General features: G+C 43.6%; 1 protein-coding gene across 2 annotated transcripts in view; it reads left to right on the forward strand.

Annotated features, from left to right (window-relative positions):
• GOLGB1 (golgin B1) overlaps positions 1-18,706 on the forward strand; it is a 117,374-nt gene that overhangs the window by 62,332 nt on the left and 36,336 nt on the right. For both annotated transcript variants that reach the window (XM_026656379.1, XM_026656380.1), the window contains exon 15: positions 2,887-4,837. In XM_026656379.1, coding sequence (XP_026512164.1) covers positions 2,887-4,837 — 1,951 coding nt within the window. The remainder of the gene's footprint in view (positions 1-2,886; positions 4,838-18,706) is intronic.

Raw genomic sequence — 18,706 nt, forward strand, 5'->3', positions numbered from 1 at the left:
AAAATTCCAGTAGAAAATTGTTTAGAAACAAATAAACCTTTCTCTGTAGTATTTGCAACCCAAACACTGTAGCAGTGAGAACTTGAAAGAGAAATTCATGACATACAAATATGACTGTAATTTAAATGATGTTCCTTAAGATCAGAAAGATGCCGAAAGTTAAATATCTGGCTTAAAATGTGAAGAGTACATGAGAGTTTTTACTGTCTACATTTTAATAATTGATTGTTTCTTAGTAACATTAGTAAAGTTTTATTTCACCAGATAGGATTTTTAAATCGACAGTGTTCTTTTTACAGGGAATAGCACAACTAGGCTTATACAGACTTTTTAAATTTTACATGGGAATAAGCCAATCAGAGGGAGTTTTCTAGCTCATTTTGGAAGGTAAAATGAATTCTAAAACTTTGCTAAATTATTGTAATTAATATTCGAGTGAAACAAGCCTGGGGTTTTCAGGTCAGATAACCTGAGGGCATGAGCCCAAATACGGTGTGCTCACATTAGAAAGTAGTGTTAATTTATAAAGGAATACAATTGTTGATTTCCCCTTCTCTGTCGTCAATCCCAAATTCACCAGCAGAAGTGTTTGCATTTTGGTATTCCCAACATTAGTATTGAAAAGGAACTTGGTGCAGGGATTATAACCTGAGAGTCTGTAAGAGACCAGGAAAAACTTGAACATGAAAACAAGTTAAAAACAGATGGCAAGAGAGAAAAAAATAAGACTACTTTATTCTTGGAAGCAAATCACTGACCGGGCTCAACATTGCTGTTCTGTGGCTGAAGTGGAGACTGGCCAGGTGTACAAGTGGTAAACAACATCTAAAGCAGTCATGTGTTGGCAGCACCTAGATGCAGAGATGATAATATCTACAGTTAATGACTAGTCACTGACAAAGTTTGTTAACCCAGAGTTAAGATTGCCTGGAGGTACTCATGTATTATTTTGGCGAAGCTCTATGACCTATGATATACAGGAGCTCAGACTAGATTATCACAATGGTCCCTTCTGGCCTTGGAATCTATATGTAATTTATTTTATTTTCAAAAATAGTTTGAGCACTTTCTGATTTATCTGCTGTATTCAGATTACATTTCTCCAAAATAAAAAAATAAAAAACCTTAATGGAGTCAGATTTTACCCAAATGTTTACAGTTCATTATCAGGCTTCTGCCAAGGGTGAGTTTCAAACTTCAAAGTCGATAGGATCTGGGAACTTTATGAAACACTGTTTTGTTTTGTTTTTGAGGGGCTCTGTCTTTGAAACCCCTTGCTCACATGCCCCCAGATTTGATTCACTAACTCTACCCTATGCTCCGATGAGACAAATTTCAAGACAACCTGTGTAAGTATGTGGATTTTAGAGCACTTAGAGTCATCCTTGAAACAGGAAGGGCTTCCCATCCTTAGCTATAGCAGAACTGGCACTCTGCTATAACATTATATGAAATTAATCATCAGCACCTGCTTTGCTATATCCAGATGCCCTGCACAGCATAATGCTGAATGGGGAAATCTCTAGGGAGGATGGAGGGAAGTGGGGGGGCTCTACACATCCATCTGCAGCATAGGAGGTTCAGAGAGACGTGAAAGTGGCCCATTCATCTCAGTGAGATGGTCTTTGCTGAAGTAGAATACCCTATAGAGATGAACAGCCTGAAATGATTCATAGATTCCAAGGCCAGAAGGGACCATTGTGATGATATAGTCTGACCTCCTGTATAACATAGGCCATAGAACTTCCCCACTATAATTCTTACATTATATCATTTAGAAAAACATCCTGTCTTGATTTAAAAATTGTCAGTGATGGAGAATCCACCATGATCCTTGGTAAATTGTTCCAATGGTTAATTAGGCTGTTAAAAATTTAAGCCTTATTTCCAGTCTGAATTTGTCTAGCTTCGACTTCCAGCCTCATGTTACACCTTTGTCTGCTACATTGAAGAGCCCATTATTAAATATTTGTTCTCCAGGTAGATACTTATAGACTCTAATTAAGTCACTCCTTAATCTTCTCTTTATTAAGCAAAACAGATATAGCGATTGAGCTCTTTGAGCCTAAGGCGTGTTTCCTAATCCCTTAATCATTCTCGTGGCTCTTCTCTGAACCCTCTCCAATTTGTGATTGCTCTGAGATGTATGAACTGCTCCATTAATGTCAGTGGCTGTTACATTTCCCCTCCCCCCACCTCAGGGCCGGAAAGCCTATGATATGTGTCAGACATGCCTATTCTCAACTCCCTGCCCCATTCTTAGCAGTGGGTTCTTGGTGCATGCTTCCAATGTGCCTGTTCTCAGCTCCCTGGCTAGAGGTGCAGGGCTTCCCCAGATCCTGGCTCACAGGTCAGAGAGAAGGGTCTCAGAGCCCCCATACAGTCACAACACACACCCAAGATCCTGGTCATAGATGCTGGAACTAGGGGTGCTGCCGCACCCCCTGGCTTGAAGTGGTTTCCATCATCTCCAGAGTTTACAATTTGGTTCAATGGCTCTCAGAACCCCTACTATACAAATTGTTCCAGCACCACTGATCTTGGTGCATGCACACACAACAGAGGAGAATGTGAGCTGATAGGCACCCCATCTCTATTCTTCCTCTGCCTCCCTGCCACTCATCCCCATGTCCCCTCCCCAGTGTCTCTCCCCAATTCCTATCCCCTACCCCCATTTGTGGGTGATAGGGGAGAGAGGTGCTCTCATGTGCTCCCATGAGGCGCACCAGACTTTAAGGAAGTCCAAGTAACTGTGGATTTTAGAGTAGTTAGTCAAACTCTAAACCTTAACTCTGGTAGATCTTGCAGTCTACTATAAGGGATACAAATTTGGATATTGGGATATGTTGTAGATTTGTTTGTAATAGTCTACTGTCTGTTTTTCAGGCTGGAACACAACAAACAGGATTGGGAGTCTGAGTCTCAGAGAGTGATTCAGCAGCATCAAAAGATGTCTGACATGCTGCAGGAGGAAAACAAAGGGCTCGTGTCTCAGTTAGAAGAGTATCAGAGACTGTACACAGACTCTCAAAATGAACTGCAGAAGCTGGATGCAGAAATCAAGTGCCTCAGAGACCAGCTTGCTGATTTGCATAACTCCTTCACTAAGTCTGAGGTAGCAAGAGAAGAAATGGAAAGCATGGTCAAGCAACAAGAGGCCAGCATCCAGAACTGTAAATTCAACTGTGAGCAGCTTGAGGCTGACCTGCAGGCCTCCAAGGACCTGACAAACAAGCTGCACAAAGAAATTGGTGCCAAAGATCAGAAGATTATCAGTCTACTGTCTGCCAAGGAGGAAGCAGTCATGACTGTTGTATCTGAGTTACAGCAGCAACACGGTGAAGAGGTTAAAAAGCTGGAGGACAGGCTGGGCAAGAAGGAAGAAGAGAAAGTGGCATTGGAAAATGAGAGAGAGAAAGCACTGGACAAGCTTAATCATCTCATGGAAACAATGAAGCTAACCAGAGAGGAAAGTAAGCAGCAGAAGGCGCAGCTGGCTTCCTTCACCAAATGCATGTCTTCTCTGCAGGATGACAGAGACCGCGTGCTGAGAGACTATAAACAGCTGGAAGAGCGTCATCTTGTTATAATCCTGGAGAAAGACCAGTTGATTCAAGAGGCTGCTGCGGAGAACAACAAGCTCAAAGAGGAGATTCGAAGCTTCCATAGCCGGATGGATGACCTCAACTCTGAAAATGCCAAACTGGATGCAGAACTCGTGCGGTATAGGGAGGACCTGAACCAGGTGATTTCAATAAAGGATTCCCAGCAAAAGCAACTCCTCAAAACACAGCTTCAGCGAATCCAAGTGCTGGAAAATGAAAAGGTCAACATAGAAGGGCATCTGAAGGAGTCTGAGCATGCTGTGGAAGATCTCAGGCAGTGTGTGGAAGCCCTGAAAGAGGACAAACAAAGCATGTCCAAAGAGATTGAGAACATGACATTCTCTCTCTCTCAGATTCAGAGCGAGATGACAGCTTTACGTGAAGGGAGACTCATCGTGGAGCTGGAGACACAATTAAAAGATCGGGAGAAGGAGGTGCAAGAGCTGAGCAGTAAGCTTGCTCTCACACACAAGAGGGTAGCAGAACTAGAGGAGGAACTGGTCCATGTCCAAAGGAATGCAGCCAAGAAGGTGGGAGAGGCTGAGGACAAACTTAAGAATGAACTGAAGCACCTACATCATGATGCAGGGGTAATGCGGAATGAAACTGAAACAGCAGAAGAGAGGGTAGCAGAGCTGGCAAGGGACCTGATGGAAATGGAACAGAAACTTCTTACAGTCACAGAGGAAAACAAAGATCTGAGAGCCCAAATTCAGTCTTTTGGGAAGTCCATGAGCTCTCTCCAGGATAGCTGGGACCAAACCAATGAAGAGCTTCAGGTGCTGGGAAAGAAATACTCTGCAGACTTAGAGAAGCAGCAGTGTCTAGTACAGAGCCTCCAGAAGGAGATGGGTCAATTACAGGAAGAGCAGCACTCCACTGCCAGAGAGAGAGAGACTCTGATGTCTGAATTAACAGCCCTGAAGAACACTGATGATAAAAAAGGCCTGTTATTTCAGCTTGAGGAACTTAACCGGCAGCTCAGAGTCAAAGATGAAGAGCTTTTCCGCTTGTCTTTGGAACTGGAGGAGTCCTCCAGCCAGGTAAAGTCCTTCTCTAGGGCCATGGCAAGCCTGCAGGATGAGAGAGACCGTCTGTTGAGTGAATTGAACAAAGCACATAAGGTGGAGGAAGTGAAGCAGCAGACAGCAGTGAACTCTTCCACCAGCCCTGCAGAAGTGCAGAGCCTGAAGAAGGCATTGTCCTCCTTACAGGATGACAGAGACAGACTGGTAAGTTCTCTTTCCCCCTCTCCCACCTCCAGGAATGTTGGCGGTAAAATTCCTAATGTTTCATTAGGGCTTCTCTTTAGAATTTTCCTTAAAACCCATGAGATCTACGTCTGATATTTGAAATGTAAAAACATACGGCCGCTTCTTGTATACAATTGTTGTGACTCCATTGTTAACTTTAAGATAACTTCCATAATAAACTTGATTTTCAAACACAGACTTATAAAAATTAGAGGTGGGGAAACCTTGTCAACTTGCCCAGCCCATATCCTGAGGGCCAGTTCAGCACATCATAGTTTTTGATTCAATCTAATTTTAGAAGTTCCAAGCAATGCCCCTTTCTTTGGGAAACCATTGCACAACTTCATTCCCCGTCTCCCCAGACCTCAATCTGAATCCCTTGTTTGTCTCATCTACCTGTTTCCTCTTGCTCCAAAGACTGTCACTTTGCATATGTATATGAACTAAGAAGGGAAAATTAAGGCTGAATATCAGGAGTGTCTTCCTGACAGTAAGGTCGTCGTCATCATTTAACATCGAGGCCTAGAGGCACACCATGGGGCCCAACCTGGTTGATGTCTCTAGGCACTATTGCCATACAAATGTTAAATGATAATGATAACCTTACTGTCAGGAAGACTTTTTCCTCATATTCATCCTTAATTTTTGCTTTTTAGTTCATTCAGTTAGTCCAAGTTACAACCCCTGTACCACACTAGATAACTCCTCCCCTTCCTTGGTGTTTACATGTTTGTAGACTGTTCTGTCTCCCCTCAGTTGCTTCTTTGCTGAGCTTCTACCTATGTTGCTCTTTTAATCTTTCCTCTTGATTTAGTTTGTTGTCTTTCTGGTACACGGTGCTACCCAGAATTGAACACATTAGCTGGAGAGTCTGTTACCTCAGTAAGCAGTCTGTGTCCACAGTATGCAGATTCTGGGACTATAATGTGTTACCTGAGGAGGTTGGTTGTCAGAGTCAAATTTCAAAAAAAGACTAATTTTTCCTCTGTAAAATATTTCCTCGGCAAAAGTTACTCAACATTTTTCCAGCAAAGTATTTGGGAATATTTACTTGTCCTGTAAAGGATTGGTCTGTGAAATTCAGAGACTACATTTTATCAGTAGAGTGTAAAATAGAGGACTCAATCTATTCTTAAATTATATCCATAATACTGCCTCATGCAGAGCAGATGTCTTAGCACTACTTTTCACTTACCACAGTGCCTTTCTTGGCAGTGTCCCAAAGTGTTTTGGACACTAGTACAGGGGGTTCCAAAACCCAATCCATGTTTTGTGAATTGTGTTGCTTGTTTTTGTGTACACATCCTTGAAATTTTGCATCTGCCTGTGTATCTCCTTGTTGGATATTCTTAGATGTACGATGATGGATGTGGCATGAATACCTGAATAGAGTAGAACAGAATTAGATAGAAGTTATCACAAGATCCTTTGAACCTTCTGTGCCTTAATTTTGCTTCCAGATCTTTATAGCACGAGGATACAAAAAATTCTCTAAAAGAGCTGGTGTCTCTGCCTATTGGACACTGATCCAGATGCCTTCCCTCACACTTATGGTATGCCCTGGATGAGATTATACAGTAGAACCTCAGAGTTGCAAACACCTCGGGCATGGAGGTTGTTCATAACTCTGAAATGTTTGTAACTCTGAACAAAACGTTATGGTGGTTGTTTCAAAAATTTCAACTGAACATTGACTTAATATAGCTTTGAAACTTTATTATGGAGAAGAAAAATGCTGTTTTTAACTATCTTAATTTAAATGAAACAAGCACAGAAACAGTTTCCTTACTTTGTCATTTTTTTTGGTCTCTGCTGCTGCCTGATTGTGTACTTCCGGTTCCAACTATGGTGTGTGGCTGACTGGTCAGTTCATAACACTGGTGTTTATAACTCTGAGGTTCTACTGTATAAACAGATACTCTAGTCCAGGGTTCTCAACTTTGCTCATAATGTGAGCCACATCTTCAAAGAGTGTCTCTCATGAACTCCCATTCCCATTTACATAACATCCCTATAGCAATAACTTCAAGTGACAGTAGGAAAACGCTTAAATGTATTTTAGCAGAAAACAAGGAAGGGCCAGTATCATATATACACACTTGTAAAGTTGTAGCCAGTTATATATAAAAAACTTGATGCTTTTTTTAAAGAAAAAGTTTCACAAAGCTGAAAACAACTACGGGGAAGAATAATTTAAACAAAAATCTTATGATAGTTAGGAATTGTTTAAGAACACTTTACTAGATACACAAAAATCTACAACTGAGAAAGAAGGCCATGCTGGTTAAAAGACCAGCGTGGCTTAGAAGGGAGGTGAAGGCCACTCTATCTATCTATCTATCTATCTATATATAAAATGGGAAAGTTAATTGTTGTTAATATAAATAAGTTAGAAATTGTATAAAAAAAAAAAAAAAAAATGATAAAGGAAGTGTACAGGATTGGGCCCTACCTTACAGCGCTCTCTTCTGGCTGGACTCATGCTTGTGCTAGCTGAACCCACTCCCTCCCTGGGGAAATTCTGCCTGGGCCCTCTCACAGAATCCAGAGAAGGTAGTTTCTGGGCAGATTAATTACTGTGGGTTTTATTTTAAGACTTCTTAGTGGAAATAGGATCAAAGCTTCAGTGGTTCAACCTGTACAGACTTTGAAGAGAAAGTCCCTTTCTCCAAGTCTGTCCCTCATCCCATGAGTTCATCAACCCAACAATTCCTGGTTCTTACCTCAGAGACGTTTTGTTAACAGGATTTTCCCCAATCTCCCTTCTGTCCATTGGTTTCTTGGCACCACTCCTCCCAGCAATTGCTCCAGCCTCTGGCTAAGTGTTGCAATCCCCTTCCATTTCCTGCTTCTCCTTCTATGAGAATCAGCCAGTTACAATTGCAGGTCTTTCCCGAGGTGCACGGGTTGGGCTAATTAGCCCGCCAGCTGCAGGCCTCTGACCCCAGAGGAATGGTATCACTTATGCCTTCACAGGAAACAAAAGAACATGAGAGATCTATGGCTAGTGGATTTAAGGATCATAAGAAGGAGTTTAAGTATATTATAAACAAAGAGAATCCCAACACTGGTAATGGTCCATTACTGGATGGAAATGATAGAATTATCAATAATAATGCAGAAAAAAGAGACGTGTCCAATAAATATTTCTATTCTGTATTTGGGGAAAAAATGATGTAATCCTATCTTATGATAATGGATGATGAAAGACTTTCTATTCCACTAATATGGTGTGGGTCTGCTGCTCAGTGGAGAAGGTGAATTGGTAATGGAAGATGCTAGGAAGGCAGAGTTGCTCAATGCCTGTTTTGCTTCAGTCTTCTCACAAAAAATAACGTGACTGGATGACTAGCGAAGTTAACATAGACACTAAAGGGTAAGGGATACAGATTGGAATAAGTAAAGAACATGTCAGAGATCTTCTGACCAATTTGAATGAATTCAAATCAGCGGGGCCAGATGCTATTCACCTGAGGGTACTGAAGGATTTCGCTGAAGAAATCTGAGTCAGTGGCAATAATATTTACAAACTCATGGATGACAGGATAGGTCCCAGAAGACTGGAGAAGGGCTAACATAGTGCCCATCTTTAAAAAGGGGGGAAAGGAGGAGGTGGGGAACTATAGATCAGTCAACCTGACTTTGATACCTGGGAAGCAGTGTATAAAACATTCAGTTTGCGAATACCTGGAGGATGAAGGCGTAATCACAAGCAGCCAGCATGGATTTACCAAGAACAAATCATGCCAAACCAGCTTGATTTCCTTCTTTGACAGGGTAACTAATTTAGTGGATATGGGGAATGTGGTGAACATATACCTGGACGTCAACAAGGCTTTAGACACAGTCCCACATGACATTCTGATAAGTAAGCTGGAGAAATGTGGGCTTGGCGGAACTACCATTAAGTGGATACATAATTGGTTAAACAACTGCAAACAAAGAGTCACTATTAATGGAATGATGTTGGTTTGGAGGGAGGTCTCAAGTAGAGTTCCACAGGGATCTGTTCTGGGTCCAGTGTTTAATATCTTTATTAATGACTTGGATGTAGGTATAAAGAGCAAACGGATCAAATTTGCAGATGACACAAGGCTGGGGGGGGTGGGTGTTGCTAATACTTTGGGGGATAGAGCTAAAATTCAGAGGGATCTTGATAAATTGGACAACTGGGGTATAGACAACAAAATGAAATTCAACAAAGACAAATGTAAGGTGCTGCATTTAGGGAAGAAAAGCCAAATGCAAAAATACAGAAAACTGGGTTGGCAGCAGCACTGCTGAGAAGGATCTGGGACTTGTGGTGGATCACAACCTCAATATGAATCAACAATGTGATGATGTTGCAAAAAAGCAAATTCAATTTTAGATTGCATTAACAGAGACATTACTGCTCTATTGGGCGTTGGGTAGGCAGGCCTCAGCTGAGGTACTGTGTCCACTTTTGGTCACCAATGTATAGAAAGGATGTAGAAAAACTGGAAAGGATTCAGAGATGAGCAACAAAGATGATCAAAAGAATGAAATAAGAACATAAGAACGGCCATACTGGATCAGACCAAAGTTCTATCTAGCCCAGTATCCTGTCTTCGGACAGTGGCCAATGCTAGGTGCCCCAGAGGCAATTAACAGAACAGGTAATCATGAAGTGATTCAGTAGCTGTTATCCATTCCCAGCTTCTGGCAAATAGAGGCTAGGGACATTTCAGAGCATGGTTTTGCATCCCTGCCCATCCTGGCAAATAGCCATTGATGGACCTATCCTCCATGATGCAAGCCATATGAGCAAAGGCTGAAGGAACTGGGTATGTTTAGTTTGCAAAAGAGGAGATTAAGGGGGAAATGATAGCAGTGGTCAAATACTTTAAAGGCTGCCATAAAAAAGATAGAGAAAAGTTGTTCTCTTTTGCCATAGAGGGCAGGACGAGAGGCAATTGGTTCAAACTACAGCATAGCAGATTTAGATTAAATCTCAGGGGAAACTTCCTAACTGTAAGAACAGTAGGACAATGGAACAGACTGCCTAGGGAGGTTGTGGAAGCTTCTTCACTGAAGGTTTTCAAAAGGAGGCTGGATAGCCATGTGTTTCGGATAGTTTAGAGACAACAAATCCTGCATCTTGGGAGGGGATTAGACTATATGACCCTTCTAACCCTATGATTCTGTGAATATCTCAGGAAGATGTTAAACAGCAGCTGCTAAAGTTAGACATGGTTAAATCAGCAGGTTGAGGAGCTCACTGGACCCTAATGTTAATATTCACTACCTCTTGGAACAGTGGGGAAGTTCCAGAAGACTGAAGGAAAGCTAATGTGTCAGTATTTAAAGCGGGTAAATGGGATGACTTGGGTCATTCTAGGCCTATTAGCTGGACATCGATCCTTTAAAAAAAAAAAAAAAAGCAGAGGGTAATATAACGAATGTAAATCAACATGGGTTTATGGAAAATAGATCCTGTCAAACTAACCTGATATTATTTTTATGATATGTTTGGTTGATAAAGGTAATAATGTTGATGTAATAGACCTCTGTAAAGCATTTGACTTTGTACCACGTAACATTTTGATTAAAAAACTAGAATGTTATAAAATTAACATGGCATACATTAAATGGATTAATCACTGGCTAAATGACAGGTCTTGAAATGTTACTGTAAATGGGAACTAATCCATTGATATTGTGCTTTTCTAGGGGGGGCCCACAGGAATCAGTTTTGGCCCTATATTATTTAACATTTTTATCAATGACCTGGAAGAAAACGAAATCATTAACAATGAAATTTTCAGATGACCTAAAGATTGGGGGAGTGGTAAATAATGAAGAGGACAGATCATTGATACAGAATGATCTGGATCTGTTGCTAAGCTGAATGCAAGCAAACAATATGCATTTTAATACTACAAAATGTAATGTATATATCTAGGAACAAAGAATGTAGGCCATACATACAGGATGGGGGACTCTATCCTGGGAAGCAGTGACTCTGAAAAAGAGTTGAGGGTTGTGGTAGATAATCAGGTGAACATAAGCTCCCAGTGCAACTTGGTAGCCAAAAGGGCTAATCCTAGAAATTTAGGGCAGGAAAGTTGTGCAAGAGATCATATAATAAAATCATAGAAGATTAGGCTTGGAAGAGACCTCAGGAGGTCATCTAGTCCAACCCCCTGCTCAAAGCAGGACCAACATCCAAACCAGGGCTTTGTCAAGCCGGGCCTAAAAAATCTATAAGGGTGGAGATTCCACCACCTCCCTATGTAACCCATTCCAATGCTTCACCACCCTCCTAGTGAAATAGTGTTTCCTAATATCCAACCTCGACCCTCCCCCACAGCAACTTGAGACCATTGCTGCTTGTTCTGTCATCTGCCACCACTGAGAACAGCCTAGCTCCATCCTCTTTGGAACCCCCCTTCGGGTAGTTGAAGGCTGCTATCAAATCCCGCCTCACTCTTCTCTTCTGCAGACTAAACAAGCCCAGATCCCTCAGCCTCTCCTCGTAAGTCATGTGCCCCAGCCCCCTGATCATTTTCGTTGCCCTCCGCTGGACTCTCTCCAATTTGTCCACATCCTTTCTGTAGTTGGGGGCCCAAAACTGGACACACAACTCCAGATATGGCCTCACCAGAGCCAAATAGAGGGAAATAATCACTTCCCTTGATCTGCTGGCAATGCTCCTACTAATGCAGCCCAATATGCCATTAGCCTTCTTGGCAACAAGGGCACACTGCTGACTCATATCCAGCTTCTCATCCTCTGTAATCCCCAGGTCCTTTTCTGCAGAACTGCTGCTTAGCCAGTCGGTCCCCAGCCTGTAGCGGTGCATGGGATTCTTCCATCCTAAGTGCAGGACTCTGCACTTGTCCTTGTTGAACCTCATCAGATTTCTTTTGGCTCAATCCTCCAATTTGTTTAGGTCACTCTGGACCCTATCCCTACCCTCCAGCATATCTACCTCTCCCCGCAGCTTTGTGTCATCTGCGAACTTGTTGAGGGTGCAATCTGTCCCATCATCCAGATCATTAATAAAGATGTTGAACAGTCCATATTGTCCTTTTGCCTGTGCTCAGGCAGGATTCAGTATACCTAGGCCATCCCTGATAGATTTATAAAAAGCAACAGAGTCCTGTGGCACCTTTTAAGACTAACAGATGTATTGGAGCATAAGCTTTCGTGGGTGAATGCCCACTTCGTCGGATGCATCCGACGAAAGCTTATGCTCCAATACATCTGTTAGTCTTAAAGCTGCCACAGGACTCTCTGTTGCTTTTTACAGATCCAGACTAACACGGCTACCCCTCTGATACTTGACACCTGATAGATTTAGCTAACCTGTTATTAAAAACCTCCAATGATGGGGATTCCACAACATCCTAGGTAACCTGTTCCAGTGCTTAACTATCCTTGTAATATCTAACCTAAGTCTCCCTTGCTGCAAATTAAGCCATTTACTTCTTGTCCTACCCTCTGTGGACATGGAGAGCAATTGATTACCATCCTCTTTATAACCAACTTTTACATATTTGAAGATTATTATAATTTTTCTTCTCTAGACTAAACATGCCTAGTTATTTCAACCTTTCCTCATAGGTCATGTTTTCTAAGCCTCTTATCATCTTATCAAAAAAATTGACACTCTCTCCAGTTTCTCCACATCTTTCTTAGTGTGATGCCCAAAACTGGACACAGTACTCCACGTGAGGCCTCACCAATGCCAAGTAGAGTGGAACAATTGCCTCCCATGTCTTAATACGACATTCCTGTTCATACGTCCCAGAATGACATTTGCATTATTCTCAACAGCATTGTCACTGCTGACTCATATTCATTATAACTCCCAGCTTCTTTTCTGCAGTACTGCTGCCTAGCCAGTTATTCTTCTTCAAGGAATGTCCCTGTGGGTGCTCCACTTTAGGTGTCTGTGCGCCCTGTGCCTAAAATCAGAGACACCATCATGGTCTTGTGCCCCTCGAGGCAGTTACATAGCACTGTGCGACCAACTGTCCCTCAGTTCCTTCTCTACTGCCTTTGGCTTGAGTTGGAACAACTTAGCAGCACCTCATTTACCCTTAGAAAACATAGCTTGTAGTAGTTAGTTATCAAGGTTACTAGCCTTACTTCTTTATTCTTTATCCAAGAAGAAATTATTCTCCTCTATAGATTACTCATAGACTCATAGACTTAAAGGTCAGAAGGGACCATTATGGTCATCTAGTCTGACCTCCCGCATTATGCAGGCCACAAAAGCTGACCCACCCACTTTCCCTTAACTCAGCTGTTGAAGTCTCCAGATCGTGATTTAAAGACTTCAAGTCGCAGAGAATCCTCCAGCTTGCGACCCCTGCCCAATGCTGCGGAGGAAGGCGAAAAACCTCCAGGGCCTCTGCCAATCTACCCTGGAGGAAAATTCCTTCCCGACCCCAAACATGGCGATCAGTAGATTACCCCGAGCATACAGGCAAGATTCTCTAGCCAGACCCACATTTTACCAGCGATGGCACTTTATTACCTAATTGACTAAAATCACGTTATCCCATTAAACCATTCCCTCCATAAACTTATCTAGCCTAATCTTGAAGCCAGAGAGGTCTTTCGCCCCCACCGTTTCCCTCGGAAGGCTGTTCCAAAATTTCACCCCTCTGACGGTTAGAAACCTTCGTCTAAATTCAAGCCTAAACTTCCCCACGGCCAGTTTATATCCATTCGTTCTCGTGTCCACATTAGTACTGAGCTGAAATAATTCCTCTCCCTCCCTGGTATTTATCCCTTTGATGTATTTAAAGAGAGCAATCATATCCCCCCTCAGCCTTCTTTTGGTTAGGCTAAACAAACCGAGCTCCTCGAGTCTCCTTTCATAGGAAAGGTTTTCCATTCCTCGGATCATCCTAGTGGCCCTTCTTTGTACCTGTTCCAGTTTGAATTCATCCTTTTTAAACATAGGAGACCAGAACTGCACACAGTACTCCAAATGAGGTCTCACCAGCGCCTTGTATAACGGAAGGAGCACCTCCTTGCCCCTACTAGAAATACCTCGCCTAATGCATCCCAAGATCGCATTAGCTTTTTTAACAGCCGCGTCACATTGCCGGCTCATAGTCATCCTGCGATCAACCAGGACTCCGAGGTCCTTCTCCTCCTCCGTCACTTCTAACCGATGCGTCCCCAGCTTATAACTAAAATTCTTGTTAGTCATCCCTAAATGCATCACCTTACACTTCTCACTATTAAATCTCATCCTATTATTATTACTCCAATTTACAAGGTCATCTAAGTCTCCCTGCAGAATATCCCGATCCTTCTCCGAATTAGCAATACCTCCCAACTTTGTGTCATCCGCAAACTTTATCAACCCACTCCTACATTCGGTTCCGAGGTCAGTAATAAATAGATTAAATAAAATCGGACCCAAAACCGAACCTTGAGGAACCCCACTGGTGACCTCCCTCCAACCTGACAGTTCCCCTTTCAGTACTACCCGCTGCAGTCTCCCCTTTAACCAGTTCTTTATCCACCTCTGGATTTTCATATCGATCCCCATCTTTTCTAGTTTAACCAATAATTCCTGATGCGGTACCGTATCAAACGCTTTACTAAAATCGAGGTATATTAGATCCACCGCATTCCCTTTATCTAGAAGGTCTGTTACTTTCTCAAAGAAGGAAATCAGGTTGGTTTGGCACGATCTACCTATCGTAAACCCATGTTGTAATTTGTCCCAATTACCATTCAACTCAAGGCCCTTAACTACTTTCTCCTTCAAAATTTTTTCCAAGACCTTGCATACTACAGATGTTAAACTAACAGGCCTGTAATTACCCGGGTCACTTTTTTTCCCCTTCTTGAAAATAGGAACCACGTTAGCTATTTTCCAGTCCAACGGTACCACCCCCGAGTTTACAGATTCATTAAAAATTATCGCTAAGGGGTTTGCAATTTCTTGCGCCACTTCCTTCAATATTCTAGGATGAAGATCATCCGGTCCGCCCGATTTGGTCCCGTTTAGCTGCTGAAGTTTAGCTTCCACCTCTAATACTGTAATGTCATTCCCTCCTTCTTTATTCCCCTCTGTCCTGCTCCCTCTATTCCTAAGCCCTTCATTAGCCTTATTAAAGACTGATGCAAAATATTCATTTAGATATTGTGCCATGCCTAGATTATCCTTAATCTCCACTCCATCTACATTCTTCAGCGGTCCCACTTCCTCTTTCTTTGTTTTCTTCCTATTTATATGGCTATAAAACCTCTTACTATTTGATTTAATTCCCCTCGCAAGGTCCAACTCTACACGGCTTTTGGCCTTTCTCACTGCATCCCTACATGCTCGGATCTCAATAAGGTAGGTTTCCTTGCTGATCCCTCCCCTCTTCCATTCTTTGTATGCTTTCTGTTTTTTCTTAATTGCCCCTTTGAGACGCCCACTCATCCAGCTAGATCTAAATCTCCTGCCTACTAATCGTTTTCCCTTTCTTGGTATACAGGCCTTGGACAGCTCATGCAACTTCAATTTGAAATAATTCCAGGCGTCATCTGCCTTTAGATCCCTAAGTATGTTATCCCAATGCACTTCCCTAAGTAGTTGCTTTAATTTATTAAAGTTGGCCTTTTTAAAATCGTAAACCTTAGTCAGAGTTTTATTTCTGTTAAACCTTCCATTTAGTTTAAACCGAATTAGCTCATGGTCACTTGAGCCAAGGTTGTCCCCTACAACCATTTCCTCAATGAGGTCCTCACTACTCACCAGCACCAAATCTAAAATTGCATCCCCCCTCGTCGGTTCAGTTACTACTTGATGAAGGAATTCATCTGCTAGCACGTCTAGGAACATCTGAGCCCTATTATTGTTACTAGCATTTGTTCCCCAATCTATATCTGGGAAGTTAAAGTCCCCCATGATTACACAGTTCTTATTAGTTTTTACTTCCCTAAAGACATTAAATAGTTCTCTGTCCTCATCCAGGCTAGATCCCGGTGGTCTATAGCACACCCCAAGCACTATCTCAGGAGAGGCTCTAGTAGTTCTATTACCCAGTGTAATTATTGCCCAAACAGACTCTGTCTTATCCATTCCATCACTTATTACTTCTTTGCATTTTACCTCATTATTGACATACAATGCCACTCCCCCACCTTTACCTTTTTTCCGGTCATTCCTAAACAGCACATACCCTTCCATACCTGTACTCCAGTCATGACTACCGTTCCACCACGTTTCGGTTATTCCCACGATATCAGGTTTCATTTCTCGGACCAGGAGCTCCAATTCCTCCATTTTGTTACCTAGGCTTCTCACATTGGTGTATAAACATCTTACCGTATGCTGTCTATCCTTTCTCGCATTACTTATGCAATTTGGTACGGACCCCATACTGTCCCTCTGCCCCCTCTTTCTTGTGTCCAATCCCATACCCCTACCTATATCTGTGCTTATCTCTTCACACTCCTTTTCAGTGTTGACTCAGGCGTGGAGATTAACTGGACATCTCCCAACCGTCTCCCCCAAATTTCTAGTTTAAAGCCCTTTTGATGAGATGAGCCAGCCTCCCTCCCAGAAGTCTATTTCCTTCCCTACTCAGGTGAAGTCCATCCCGCGAGAACAGCTGTCTGTCCCCGAAAGCCTCCCAGTGGCCATACATCCCAAAGCCCTCCTTATAACACCACTCCCTTAGCCAGCTATTTATCCTCACAATTCTGTCAGCCCTCTGCTGTCCTTCTCTAGGAACAGGCAGAATCCCACTGAAGATAATCTGAGCCTCAACTTCCTTCAGCGTCTTCCCCAGTCTGGCATAATCTCCCTTGATTCTCTCTAGCGAGAACCTAGCCGTGTCATTTGTTCCTACGTGGAGGATAATCAAGGGGTTCTTACCCGCTCCTTTTAGGATCCTTTTCAACCGCAGGTCCACATCCCGTATCTTAGCGCCTGGCAGACAGCACACCCTTCTGTTTTCTGGGTCCGCTCTGGTCACAGGCCTGTCCAACCTCCTCAGCAAGGAGTCTCCAATCACATAAACCTGCCTTTGCCTGGTGACAGTACGATCTACAAATCTATCCCCTGTTCCCTGCAGTCGTAACTCCTGTCTCTTTCTACTTTCTCCTATAGTCCCCCTAGTGCCATCCTGTGACCTCCCTGGGCCGAGTACTGGCGCTGTCTCCATCAACTCTTCCCCTCTCTCTATTGGACTAGTCGCTCTTCTTTTCTTCCTCTGCCTCCCACCATCAGTTACCACCAGCTGTGTCCCCTCCTCGTTACCCAAACACTCAAACCTGTTCCTGAGTTCTAATTCCCCCTCACTAGCCCTCCATTTTCTTGGCCTGCTTCTCACGGTCACATGCTTCCACTGCTCTTGTTCTCCCCCAGACATTCCCCCCTCACAGACCATGGCCCCTGCTTCCAGCTGCACCCCCGAGCATTCCCCTTCTGCCACACCCTGCTTCTGCTCCATTAGCTGCTCGAATCCCCTTCTGAACTCTACCAGAGTATCTACCTGCATCTGCAGCCCTCTAATCTTTTCCTCTAGCAGGTCTATTAGGCGGCATTTCATACAGACATACCTTTGTTCAGGCACCCCTGCCAGAACCATGTACATACCGCAGCTGCCACATGCAATCATCTGCATTGTGTCCCCCGCTGCTTGGCTCATGGCTGCTATGGTCTCTGCCCACTGCTTCTGGGGAAACAGAGCACACCACACACGAGCCCCCTGCCTCCCCTTCCACCTCCCCCTGTAAACTCCCACTTAAATTCCCCTGTTAGCAGCCCTGTTTGCCGGCTCCTGGGTGCCGGCAAACAGATCTCATAACCTTGGGTTTAGCGGGCCAGTGCGCAAACCACTGAGCTATCCCTATCCCCTTAGAGTAGGAAGATAAGTTAGAATCCTTCCAAGTTACTACTCCCTTTTAGCAAAAACTGTGTCTCTCCAGCATGCCTGGATCACCCGGCTTTAAACGCTGTCTGACTTGCAGACTATCAATTCTGATCTCGGATGGACACACACACTGCATCCACTGTCTCGGTGAGACTCGCATTCCCCAAAAGTGCCCACGCTGCCGAAACCTTACGGCTAGAACAAGGAAGGTGAGAGACCTCCAATTAAAACTTCTGATGATGGAGAAATGCTTCAGACCCGCCTCAGACCCCGAGTCGAGGACCCCTCTGGGCCAATGGTCACCATTAGCAGCCTTTGACAGAGGTCCTGCCTCAACAGCCTCCATAAAAGAGCCTGTACCTAAAAAAGCCACACACAAAACAGAATCAGTCTTCGCTTCGCTGGGAATCCACTAAGAAAAAGCAATTGCCTCCTAACAAGTACTCCTCAGTACCATTGGCACTGAGTACATCGGACTCTGAGGCACCAGGTCCCTCTGGCACTGTGAGCACTCAGAGAGCAAAAGACCCAAAGTGGTCAAGCTCTAACTGTGTCTCACAGGGCAAACTTATGCCCTCGGCACCAGTACACATGGAGCTGAAGAGGCGCTCAGCACCGAGCAACAAAATGGTGCCACCTGCGGTACCTACCCAACACGGCACAAGACCTGCAGCATCGACTTTTGTAGATCATACGCCTGCACTGCCAGCAATGTCAACTCTGGCACCGACGCTCCCGGTGCCACATCAGTTCTTGCAACATACAGACCTAATGGTCTCCTCAACCCCGGAATCTCCGCTCCTCGGTACTGATGGCACTCCAACTTGATTGGTACTGAGCCGACTGACTACTCCACTGCGGTCAGCTCCCACTCTCCAGCGACGATGAAGATGAGGATGAAGGAGTGATTTATACACCTCATCGCTCCTCACCCAAACCTGGACCATCACACTGGCCGGAATACCCCCCTACTGCAGATGCACATACC

The sequence above is a fragment of the Terrapene carolina genome, unplaced genomic scaffold (genome assembly GCF_002925995.2).
Source record: "Terrapene carolina triunguis isolate 2854851 unplaced genomic scaffold, T_m_triunguis-2.0 Scaffold230, whole genome shotgun sequence".
Lineage (NCBI taxonomy): Eukaryota > Metazoa > Chordata > Testudines > Emydidae > Terrapene > Terrapene triunguis.